A 12,494-nucleotide genomic window follows, 5' to 3' on the forward strand; every position below is an offset into this window, starting at 1 on the left:
GCATTTGTTAAGCACCTACTATGTGCCAGGCACTGTGCTAAGCACTGGAATACAAAGAAAGTCTTAGAGATTCAGGGACCCTTAAAGAGTCAATAACTTTGCCAGCGTCAGACAATCAGTAGGTGTCCGAGGTCATTTGCCCTGTCCTGGCTTCAGAGTCTTCGTCTGTGAGAAGGACAATTGGAAAGTAGGGGTTCTTAACCTGGGAGTTCATGAACCCTCTCATAATCACCACTAGAAAAGGCTTTCTGTCTTTTGTTTTTAAATTAAAAATAAGTTTGAGGGAAAAAAAACTTGTTTTAAAAATATTTTTATAACTGTGTTTCAATATAATTGTGTTCTCAGAAATCTTATGTCTTATTTTATATCTTTAAAAACATGATTCTGAAAGGGGACCCTGAGGTTCTACCAGGCTACTAAAGGGGTCCATGGCACAGAACAGTGAAGAACTTCTGGCAGATGGTCCTCCTTCTGGGGGTTCTAAAAGACATCTAAAAGACAGAAGAACAGAGGGGATTTCAGGAGGAAAAGAGATGAAACTTACCCTACCACTGGAAAAGGCTCTCTCTCCCTGGGGACAGAATTTGTCCACTGGTTTTCCCAGTCCGGAGAGCTTAGCCGTCCCCTCTCCTCAACATAACCTTATATGCCTCCTATGAGAAGGCACCTATGTTTAAGGGGAGTGGGCAGCTGCCCAAAGATCCTTTGTTCCTAAATCTATCCCCTGCCAGACTGACAAGCTGCCTAGAGTGCTCTCCATTTGAGTAATGTTCTAGGAGCCTTCTGGAGACATGTGCACAGTAATTGCCAGGACCACTCTGCTCCTCACAGGAAGTAAAACACTCGTGAACCTGTTAGCAGGAATTGTTTGCTTATAGTACTGAGTGTCTGAAATGTAGCACAGGAAATATAGTGGGATTCGTTTTGGGAAAGGGGGTGTCTACAGCAACCTGGATGGGGGGCCCCTCTGTAGGAGCCTAGACTGGATAAGAGACTCTGAACTCACCCAAGCTCACTGAAGGTGACTACTGAGTCTGGGGCCTGCAATAGACAAGCTTCTCCCCAACTCTTAGCCCTGCCTCCTGGGACCCAAGATGCTCCCTAGCCCAATTGCCTCATTCTACAGAGGGGCAGACTGAGGCCTCCAGAGAGGAAGTGACTCAGTGGTCATATAATGGATGGGGACAAAAATAAGATGAGAACCCAGGTCTTCTGAATCTACCAAACCTGGCTTTCTCTGCCCTGAAGCACCATCCCTCTCCCTCTCCACGTGGATACTAAATTATCAGGGCAAACTAGCTGCCTTCCCTCACTGCTCCATCAGTTATAAAGCTACTCCCATTTCCCAATGTAAAGCCTCTCTCAAGTCACTGGGGAAACATGGCCAAGAAGCCCTTCCTCCCTCCAGTACAAGGCCAATAGGGCACCTTAGCAAGTGGAATGATTCACGTACCAGACTTGAATTTGAATCCTGACTCTGCTATTTACTACCTATGGGACCTTGAATATGTCATTTGTCCTCTTATTACTTGTCACTCAACCTCCCTGGTCCTCAGTTTCCTCATCTGTAAAATTAGGGGGATTGGACTAGATAAGACCCTTTCCAGCTCTAAATCTATGAGCCTATGCCGTGTACAGAGTGCAGGACTTGGAGTCAAAAAGACCTGAGTTCAAATTTGACCTCAGACACTTCCTAGCTGTGTGACCCTGGGCAAGTCACTAAACCTTCTTTGCCTTAGTTTCCTCATTTGTAAAATGAACTGGAGAAGAAAATGGCAAACCACTCCAGTATTTTTGCCAATTTCAAATGAGATGAAACACAGCAAATCAACTAAACAACTAATAAATTGGGTACCTCAGTTTCCTCATCTGTAAAATAAGCTGGAGAAGGAAATTGCAAATCACTCCAGTATTTTTGCCAATTTCAAATGGGGTCAAACACACCAAATCAACTAAACAACTAATAAATTGGGTACCTCAGTTTCCTCATCTGTAAAATGAACTGGAGAAGGAAATGGCAAATCACTCTAGTATCTTTGCCAAGAATATCCCAAAAGTCCAATACGACTAAAACAACAAGAAGATGTGTGTCTCTGTGTGTGTGTGTGTGTGTGTGTGTGTGTGTGGGTGGGTGTATATATATACACATATACATATATACATTTTAATGCATATATTATGTGTATATGCACATACACATACATACATACATACACATACATAACTGCATATATAATCTTCAAAGTTGTCAGGGAGAACTAAGAAATTAAATGACCTGTCTAGGGTCACACAGACAGGAAGTGTCAGGGGTTGACTTGAACCCAGACCTTTCTGATACTTAAACCAGCTCTTTAGCTAGTCTTGAGTTCTCCGAACCCAAATTTGTGGTCTTTTGCTTTAGGGGATGATCTGAGTAGCCTCTGGAAGGGAAGATAAGGGAAGAACTGGGATGTTGATCATCATAGCATTTTAGATTTAGAGCCAGAATGGAAATTGGAGGTCATTTAGTTCAAAACGATCCCCTGCCCTATTTTGTTGTCTTTTCACCTTTGATAATAGAAGAATATTAAACCAACAGTATAAGCCAAAGAGAACAGGTACTGGGTTTTCATTCCTTTTCCATTTAGGGCCACAGGTGATTGTAGTTTTTTGAAATGGTGGGCATACATGCTTGTACGGTTTGTTGTGTGCTAAGGATGAAGGTAAAGGCGTCAAACCCAATACTAAGCCAGACTGAGTGACAAGAAAAGAAGAGGTCTAATTGCAATCCAGGATCCCAACAGAGAGAAGGAAGAGCATCTAGATGAATGGAAATATAAGATATTAAATATCATTCACGTTATGACATGATAGAGACTGGAGAGAGAAAAGAGCTAGCAACTCCTTCATTTTACAGGAGGAAATTGAGTCCCAAAAGAATTAAGTGATTGACAAGAGTTTCCTTGTTGATAAGAGGAGGAGTTGAGATTGGAATCTGGGTTTGTTTGTTTAATTCAATTTTTTTTTTGGTTACCAATTCACTTCTCCTCCCTGCCTCCATTGAGAAGGTCTTTTCCTTCTTCAAGGAACCCTGGTTCCTTTTGACTCCAAATTCAGCTGTTTTGACCAGTCCACTCATCCGGTCCACAGCTCCTGAGGGAGAAGAGTTCAAGAGACCCAAAGGCTTATACCCCACCAGGGCTACTACAGCTCTGCTTTTTCAGAGAGATGCCGAGGATGCTGAAATCCATAAACCTCTAATGAAGCCAGGGGAGGGAGGGAGGAAGGGAGGTACCTCCTTTGGGTCTCTTCCCCCAAGTCAGAGTACACCAGATTGAGATATGAGGTGGAATAGTCTCCCTCCCCCCCCAAACAGTTTAAAACTTGGGCAGCAAGGATTTGAGTTGAGCTTCCAACCTTGCCATATCCAGAGAAGCTGCCTACTTCCTCCTCTTTTTTTTTATTTTGCCAAACTACATCTTGGAATTATGTTTCCTCTAGGGAGAACACTTTCCCTGCAGCGTTCTCTTCCTAGTTCGCTCCCGGGTCCCATCGCAGCCCACCTTGTATTCTGCCTTCCTGGGTATACGTCTTGTATCCCTCCCAGATGATGTAAATTCCTATAGGGCAGGACCTGGGCCATTTTTTTTTCCTCTTTCTAGCACAGTGCTATACACTTGATTAATGTTTATTGAATTGAACATTGAAGTGGGAAGCATTGTGTTTTCATGAACACTACTTAGGCCTCTTCCATGCACATACCAAGATAATATGGTCACCCATGCCCATAGACACACATGGTCTCCAGAAACTCATCATTGTGCAAGATGAAATCAACTCTGAAATTCCCATCTCCTCCACACCCCCACCCCTGGGCATCCCCTCTCTCTGATTGGAGACAGTAGAGGGTAGGCATTAGAGAGCTCCATCCAGATGATCTCCCTTTTAAGGAGGGGACCTGAGACATTCACCTCATCGTTTCCTATCTGGCTACTCTCATGAGCTCCAGAAACTCATCATTCTGCAAGAAGAAATCATCTCTGACATTCATCCTACTCCGCCTACAGTACTTCCTCATGCCACCACACCCCCACACCCAGCCTTCTCCCTTTTCTTTTTTTTTCATGTGTTGTCTTTCCCCATTAGACTGGGAGCTCCTGGAGGGCAGGGACTGTCTTATGCCTTTCTTTGTATCCCCAGTCCTTAACATAGTTCCTAGCACATAGTAGGTGCTTACTTAATGTTTATTGACTAACATACTTGAAGCGCGCGCGCACACACACACAGACACACACACAGACACACACACACACATACCATACTCTTCATCAATGCCTCCCTCCCACCTAGTATTTCTTTCTGCTGAAGCAGCAATGTACCCTGAGGGAGAGACGGGAAGCAGTGCATTGTTGGGCAAGTCAAACCACCACAATTCCCTCTGAGGCCACCTCCCTTTGGATGGAGGTAGAGATTGCTCAGAATCCAGAACCCAAGAGCCTGGGGAATGGCAGCGTCTCAGGGCCACCGTCTTTGCTTCCAGCCCAGGCCCTATGGCCATCCTTGGGAGGAGTTATCACTGTGGAGAAGGGACCCATCTTCCTGGCCACCGCCAACACTGACTGCCACTGACACTGGTAAACCCAAGAGCACAGGGGGTGAGACCTCTCCTTCTTCCGTCCCACTGCAGGGGAGCTGCAGCCACAGCTAATAGAGACCCATTCTTAGCACCCAAGTCCCTGGCACCATCAGATGGTTCAGCATTAGAAAACAATGAATGACATGAAAGGGAGATGATCCCATCTGCTTTGTTTCTGTGCTCTAAGGACCATAAGACCTTTCTAAATCTGTGTTGCCTCCTCCACTAGAATGTGAGCTCCTGGAAAACAGGGATCATCTTCTGTTTGGATCCCTAGCACTTAGCAAAGGGTTTTGACACAGTAAGCACTTAACAAATGCTTTTTCATTCATTCTTGACCAGTAGTGTCCTGGGCTAAACAGCAAATAGTGCCTTGTGATAGCTAGCATTTATATAAGCACGTTACAAGCATCATCTCATTTTATCCTCACAATCCTGGGAGGTAGGTGTTATTATTTCATTTGCATAGGAGGAAACTGAGGCAGAGGTTAAGTGACTTGTCCAGGGTCATACAGCTGAGGTCTGAGGTCAGATTTGAACTTGGGTCTCCCTGACTCCAGGTTCAGTGTATTATTCACTGTGCCACCTAGATAGTGCCTTCTAGCCATGGCAAAACCCCAGGTCCCTCCTGGTACTCATAACTCAGAGCATAAAATAATCAGGTTGCTGTTCCCATCTTCCCTCACCGGAACCTGATCAGGCATTTACCTTGCGTTGATCTCCACCTTCTCATAACGAGAGCTCACTTCTTGCCTGGTATAGCACCATAACCTAACTGGTCCCCTGCCTCCAAGCCTCCCCACCTCCCATCTATCCTGTACATACCTAACCAATCTTCCTAATGTAAAACAGCTCCCTGCCTAAAATCTTTCAATGGCTCCCTATTGCCTATAGGATAAAGCCAAATTCTCTTGATCTCATAGCTGGGTGGCACCCTAAATAAGTCTGGACTCAAGAAGACTGGAGTTTCAGCTTTGAAGGAATTAGGCTGGTCAGCATAATGACACCCAGAGCTCCAGAGGGCGGACTATGAAACATACAATCCACCTCCTGACAGAAGGGTGAAGAATGAGTGGAGAATGAGGTGTGCCTGTTTTTGGACATGGTCAATGTAGAAATGTGTTTTGCTTGACTACATGTGTTTAAAATAGGGGTTTTGTTCTCCTTTCATTTTCATTTGGGGGAGGTGGGGATTCGGGTAGGAGGGAGAGAGGGCAGATGTTTGTTGAATGAAAAAAAATATATAATTTAAAAATACTTAAGTTCTAATTTGGTGTCAGACATTTACTAGCTGTGTGACCCTGAGCAAGTCATATCCTCTTGTCTGCTTGTTTACTCATCTGTGAAATGGGCATAACGCCAGGGTTGCTGTAAGGATATTTTTAAAAGCATTTCAGAAATGCTAGCTCTTACTTAACATTTCCTCAATCTGGTCCTCACCTGCCTTTACAGCCTTCTTTCCCACTCCTCCACAAAAGGATGGTACAGTCCATCCATGGATCTTTATCGTTGCCCAAATGGTCAGCATGCATTCTAGCCTCTTCTGCTGACTTCCTCTCCCTACCTGGAGTATATTCTGTCCTTCAATCCTACTCACCCTTCAAGGCTCAAGATCATATTGTACTTGAGAGAAGAGTCAAGAGCAGCATATTGGAATATGCACTGGATTTGGACTCAGACATACTGTAAATCTGTAAGAGGCTGGGTGACCACTTTGGGGACACCGTCAGTGGGATACATGTTCTGCTACGAGTTCCATTAGGGGACTGTGTTAGAGCTCTTGGGTTCAAATCATGCTTGTGATATGTACTGTGGGGACCTTTGGGGAAGTCAGTTACTCTCCTTTGGCCTCAGTTTCCTCATCTGTAAAATGAATTTGGACTATCTGGCCTCCACACTTCCTTTCAGCTTGAGACTGATGATCCTGTGACATTTGGGATTCCCAGGCTGACACAAAGGGAATCTTGACCACAGCTGTCAAAACGCCTGCGTGCAATGCACACGTGCTAGTCCCAGGACAACCTGTCTGGACTATGACTGTCAGGGCTCTGTCTACTTCTAGGTGGCTCCTGGTTCCTAACTAGTCCTGGCTCTTCCTTAATGGCCAGCTTATCCATTAGTCTTGTTCAAATCAGCCTTTTTGGGTCTGGGGTCCTGGATCTTGCCATCATCTCTGGCTAGCATTTCAATGCTCTCAACTGGAATTCCTGTTGGCTGCTGGCCTCAGGGAGGGAGACAGAGATGTTAAACAAATAAAGTCTGCACTCAGTAGGTGTTGCTTGGTCGTTTCAGTTGTGTCTGACTCTCTGTGACCACATTTGGGGTTTTCTTGGCAAAGATACTGGAGTGGTTTGCCATTTTCTTCTCCAGCTCATTTTACAGAAGAGAAAACTGAGGCAAACAGGATGAAGTGATCTGCCCAAGATCACACAGGGAGGAAGTGTGTGGTGCTCTATCCACTGTGCCACCTCTCAGTGTCTGCCCCCATTCAGTAGGTGGTCAATGAATGTTTGCTGCTCACGACCCAACTTGTGGGCCTGGTTTCTGGGATAAAATGAGTCCCCACATCTGCAGCCCAACTCCCCTCCCCCATTTTCTTGGCCATTAAAGCCCCACATTCCCAATCTCTAGGAGTCTCCCCTGTCAGATCTTCACTGATCCCTCTTCTGCTTCACCTACTCCTCCCATCCTGTCTTTCTGGCCCTAGGATGGGATGTGAGAGGCTCTGTCCCTGATGAATCAGGATATGGGAGGAAAAGAAAGAGAAAACACCATTTTTAATCAACCCATCTGCACAGAAACCAGGGGAGCACCTTTGGGGGAAGGCAGGCAGTTGGGGGAGTAGTGTCCTTCTGGCCCAAATTAGAAAAGAAAGCAATTCACTTTACAAAGACTGTCTTAAAAAATCAAAAGGCTTCAAAGCACCTGTGGCTAAACCTGTTGAGTAAAAACAAGCAAGTGGGGTGGAAAGGGGGTGAGGAGAAAATCAACTTGGGGATGGTGGGGGGATGAAGAGGAAGGCTCTGGCCCAAGAGGGAGAGTAGAACAGAAAGCTAGGGATGTGTGGGGGAGCCAGCCTGGGCAAGGGAGGGCGATTCAGAGGGTGTGTCTGGAAGCATTTGGCCCAGGTGGTGGAAGTGATATGAGGGAGGTAAGAGGGAATGCCAGCCCAGGGCCAGGAGGGAGCTGACCCGAAAGGCTTCCTCCTTCTTCGTTCCCCAGGCTGGCCAGCGGGCTAGAGGCAGGGGCTGTGATTACCAACGGCTCCAGTCCTAGGAAGGAGGCTTCAGAGGGGCAAATAAAGGGAGCTAGAGTCCAGGCAGAAAACAGGAAGGGCTATTGCTAAGTCCTGACTTAGAGAGTCAATGGACCAATCCAACTGTTGGGACTCTGTGCCCCTAGAGTGGTTAGTGGCTGCCAAAGGTCATCTGAGAGGCCAGAAGATCTCATCACCAAAGGCCAAGAGGAGACTCAGTGCTCCTTCCTCTTGGGACACCTGTGTCTTACAGGGCAACCCTCTGCCCGAGTGTCTACACCTCCTCTCCCAAGAGCTAATCTGCCGAATCCTTTCATTTTGCCAGACAGACCAGCACCAGGAAACAGGAATGGCACCCTCTTTACAGATGAGAAGAGGGAACACTAAGGGCTGAGCTGGGTGTCCAAAGCATTCCATCCACAATTTAGTGCTGGTAAGACTGCTCCTACCAAGCCAGGCTGATTTACCTGGGTAACTGTGTCTTGCCCCTAAGAAGGAAAGGAGGCCACAAGATGTCTCCCACCAGTATGTTCCCCAGTCAAGAGAAGCAATGGGTACTCTACCCTTCCAAATATCCTGCTCACCCCTGCAGCGCCCTCTCCCCCTCCTTTACATGTCACAGATGTGGAAAAGTATGTCAGATTTGGATGGCCTCCAAACTCCCCAATGCCTTGGGTTCCTGAGTTCCAAGGGGGTTTGACAGGCCCTACAGAAAAAAGGGGTCACCCAGGAAGGGGTGTGTGTGTGTGTGTGTGTGTGTGTTGGGGGGGCTGTCTGGGTCAGGAGGTGTGACGGGCTGGGGAAGAGGACAAAAGAAAGGTATGATGAGAAAGGAAGGAGGAGGTGTGGGCCAGGCAGGAGAAGAATCACTGTGGCTGGCCCAGGTCAAAAAGACCCAAGAAAGGAAAGAACTGGTTTCAGACTTTTCTTTCCTTTCTGGAAGAGGTGGGTAAGAATTCCCCATATGAAAGTAAACTGCTTTCCCTCCAATCACCAGCATCTGGCAACTTTTCCCCAACACCAAGCATTGCTCTATTGCTTTGACAGAGACATTGATAGATAGACCTGGTAGATAGACCAGGCGGTGTGGCAGGAGTATGAGTGTGGGAGTGGGGTGGGGTGCGGGGAGGCTAATAGGGGAAGATGGTGGCTCTGTACCTGAGTGGTGGTGAGGGGAGATATAAAGCTAAGAGATCCGGGGCTGTGGGAGGGAGAGAGGGTGGAAGCAGTGTACGCCGGGGTTATGAGGCTGATGTCTGCTCTGGATGGGTGGGATATACCAGATTAATGGGGAGGATAGGGAGCTGAGGTGCGGATGGCATGTGTAGGAGGGGAAGAAAGGGGGATGGTAGTGCTGGGGCTGGGGCCTGGGCTGAACAGGAGTCTTCACATGTTATTGTTTGACTTTGGGGTCCCTTTGACAATCTGCCCTCCTGGAAGTGGGTCCCCCGCAACAGAAAGGAGAGGGGCTCCACTCTGGAGGGGAGGGGCTCCCCAGTGGAAGGGGTTGCAATTACCACTTAAGGGAAGGAGGACGGGTAGGATCAGAGAGGGGAGGTACAGGCTTAGTACCAGGGCTAAGTTAAAAAAAACAAACATACAAATCCCACGAGTCCCTTCCCCTCCCTCCCCCCAAGTTCCTAGGGCTAAGCCGGGGGCCCGGCCAGCTGCTCAGGGTCCAGTCCCTTCCTCCGCCCACAGGTCCGAGTCGGGGCTGTGTCCTCGTGGGCCGGCAGGGGGCGCTCCTGTCCGTGGCTGCTTGGGTGGCCGCTCCGCGGCGTGGGCGCTGGGCCCTGGCCCAGAGGAGAGCTCGGCTGGGCTGGATGCTTAGCGGGCGGTCCAGGCGAGAAGAGAAAGGCGGCTCCGCGGCGGCGGCACAGTCAAGTCCAGAGGGCGGGGTCCGGTGTCCAGCGCCGGGGAGGGCCGGGGTGGGGGCTACCCCGACCTGGGGGGAAACCAGGAGCGATCAGGGCAGAGGAAGCAGGCAGGGGACCGCGCCAGGCCACTGCTGTGGCCGTCCTGCCTCCTCTCTGGCCCCTGGGCCACCCCAACTTCCATGCCCGGCCCCATCCCTAGCCCTGGCTCCCCTGCCGCCGCCGCCTCCTCCTAGCCATACCCTGGCGCTGCCTGCACTGGCCAAGCCCCCTCCCTGGCTTGTGCCACTCCTGGCTCCCAGCTCCTGTGCCTGGTAGGGGCCTCTCCCCTCCTGCTCCTGGCACTGAGAGCCCTAAGAGACGGACCTTGCAAGCCTTCGAGTGCACGGCTTCTTAGCCTTTGGTGGTGGTGGACCCTGGGCTTTGGCAGTCTGGGCAAACCTCAGAGTCAGATTTTTAAAAGCATAAAATAAAACAAATAAAATAATAAAGGAAACCAATAATGTTGAAAGTTTAAAAAAAAATCCAACTAGGTTATAACACTTTAAGGTTTGCAAAGCAGTTTGCAAATGTTATCTCATTTTTTCTCACAAAAATCAGGGGAGTTAAGGGTGTGTTATTATTTTCCCCATTTCACAGATGAGGAACTGAGGCAGAAAGATCCAGTGACTTGCCCAAGTTCACACAGCTAGTAAGGTCTTCCTAACTCCAGGTCCAGCACTCTATCTACCCAGTTACCTGGCTCACCTAGGTTAAGAACCTGATTCAGTCCAAATCCTTCATTTTATTATTTTTTCCTTCAATTATGTTTCCACTTATTTTATGGGTGAGGAAACTGAGGCTTAGAGAGAAGTCACTAGCCCAAGGTCACATAGGTACTAAGTAGCAGAGAAAGATTCAAACTCAGGTCCTCTGCTCCCAAATCCAGCATTCCCTCCATGGAGCAGGCTGCCATCCTGGCCCTATGCTTATCATGCCTCCGACTGTGCCCTGCCCCTGCCCTCTTGCCTTTACCAACCTGAGTACTTACGTGTATAGAGGCTGCAGCTGTAAGTGTGATGTCTTCTGAGGGGCCTGGTAACCGTAGGAATCAAAGCCTCCAATGAAGTCAACTGTGGAGAGAAGTGCCCAGGGCGGCTCAGGAGAGGCAAGGCTATGGCCAGGAGGGGGACAGGGTTGGCCTAAGAGGGGCAAAAAGCTACAGTGATGATGCTGGGGCCGAGAGGATAGGCTAAAGGGAAATTGGGTGGAGTCCACATATGAGAGGCAGGAAGTGCCCCAGGGGCCTGAGCCCAGGGCAGGGGTGGGATGGAGGGGATTGTTTCCAACTGGGGCCTGGGGCAGGGACTGGGAGCTGGGGCTCCTGAGGTTGGGTTCCTCAGTCCGAGAAGACTCATCTTGTCTGGGGCACAAGGGTCTGCCTGTGCCACAGGGCTCTAGGCCACAGCTGGGCAGAGACCCAGGGATAGAGGCAGAATTCCCTGCTTCAGCCCCAGGGATGCTATCGCCTTCCATTGCTTCCTTTGCCCAGGCCTGTAGGAGCCCCGGGGGGTACCAGCAGGCCACCTGGGCACCCCCATGTCCAGGAATCTAGGGCTGGCACTCACAGCTGTCCTCTTCCTCCAGGAACACTTTGCTGACGTAGCAGGCATACACAAAGCCAAATAGCTAGGGGAAGAGGGGAGATGGGCAGTCAGTGGAGCAAGGGGTGGGACACCCTCTCCCCCCAAATCCAGTCTTCCCTTGGGCAGAGTGGTAAAGTCATTTTTTTTAAAAAAGGGATTCTTCTCCCCCTCCTTCACCCCCTTAACTTGGTAGAGGCCAGGACTCCGGAGCTGCTAGTGCCAACAGATTTATCACCCCGTGGCAACTTCCTGATTATCAGGACTCAGCTGAGCTAGAGCTTAGACACAAAGTCCATTACTGTGAGCCTCTGCTCAGAGCCTCTATGGCTGGGGGCACGAGCTGCCACAATTAATGTTCTGCTGGCAGAGCCTTGGAGAACCCGGGATTTCTTTCAGGCCTGGATGAGACATCCCTCGGGAGGTTGCTTTGTCTGGAAGCTCCTTAATGTGGGCATTCTCTCCAAGGGTGCTGAATGAAGCCCACCCTGCCCCTCTCTCCTTCAGGACTCCTCCAGGTTCTCCCAGAGATCTCACACAGAGGACAATCATAACACTGATAGGAGGAATTTATATGGTGCCTTAGGTTTGCTCTGAATCTAAGCTACAGAAGAGTTGGGATTCAGCATTGCAGGTGTGATCCCACCAGCAAAATCACGGTTTCTGCCCTCAAATCAGCAAGGGTTGGCAAAGCACCTTATAGGCATACATTCTCACTTAAGCCTCACTACAGGTGGCACAGTGGATAGAGTGCTGGGGCTGGAGTCAGGAAAATGTGAGTTCAAATCCAGCCTTAGACACTTATTAGCTGTGTGATCCTGGGCAAGTCATTTAACATCTGTCTGCCTCAGTTTCCTCAATTGTAAAATGGGGACAACAGCACCTACCTCGAAGGATTATTGTAAGGATCAAATGAGATAATATTTGTAAAATGTTTAGCACAGTGCTGGGCACATAGTAGGTGCATATGCTTTTTTCCTGCCCTGTTGTTGTTTGATCATGTCTGACTCTTTGTGACCCCATTTTGGGTCACTGGAGTGGTTTGCCATTTCCTTCTCCAGCTCATTTTACAGATGAGGAAACTGAGACAAACAGGGTTAGGTGACCTGCCCAGGGTCACACAGCTA

General features: G+C 48.8%; 1 protein-coding gene across 1 annotated transcript in view; it reads right to left on the reverse strand.

The window, feature by feature from the left end:
• Positions 1–10,771: 10,771 nt before the first annotated feature.
• NKAIN1 (sodium/potassium transporting ATPase interacting 1) overlaps positions 10,772–12,494 on the reverse strand; it is a 119,524-nt gene continuing 117,801 nt past the window's right edge. The window contains exons 5-6 of the mRNA XM_027864749.1: positions 11,353–11,413; positions 10,772–10,857 (exon numbers count right to left, since the gene is read on the reverse strand). Of these exons, the coding sequence (XP_027720550.1) occupies positions 10,772–10,857; positions 11,353–11,413 (147 nt within the window). The remainder of the gene's footprint in view (positions 10,858–11,352; positions 11,414–12,494) is intronic.

Source organism: Vombatus ursinus, unplaced genomic scaffold (assembly GCF_900497805.2).
Source record: "Vombatus ursinus unplaced genomic scaffold, bare-nosed wombat genome assembly UNPS02014775.1, whole genome shotgun sequence".
NCBI classification, from domain to species: domain Eukaryota; kingdom Metazoa; phylum Chordata; class Mammalia; order Diprotodontia; family Vombatidae; genus Vombatus; species Vombatus ursinus.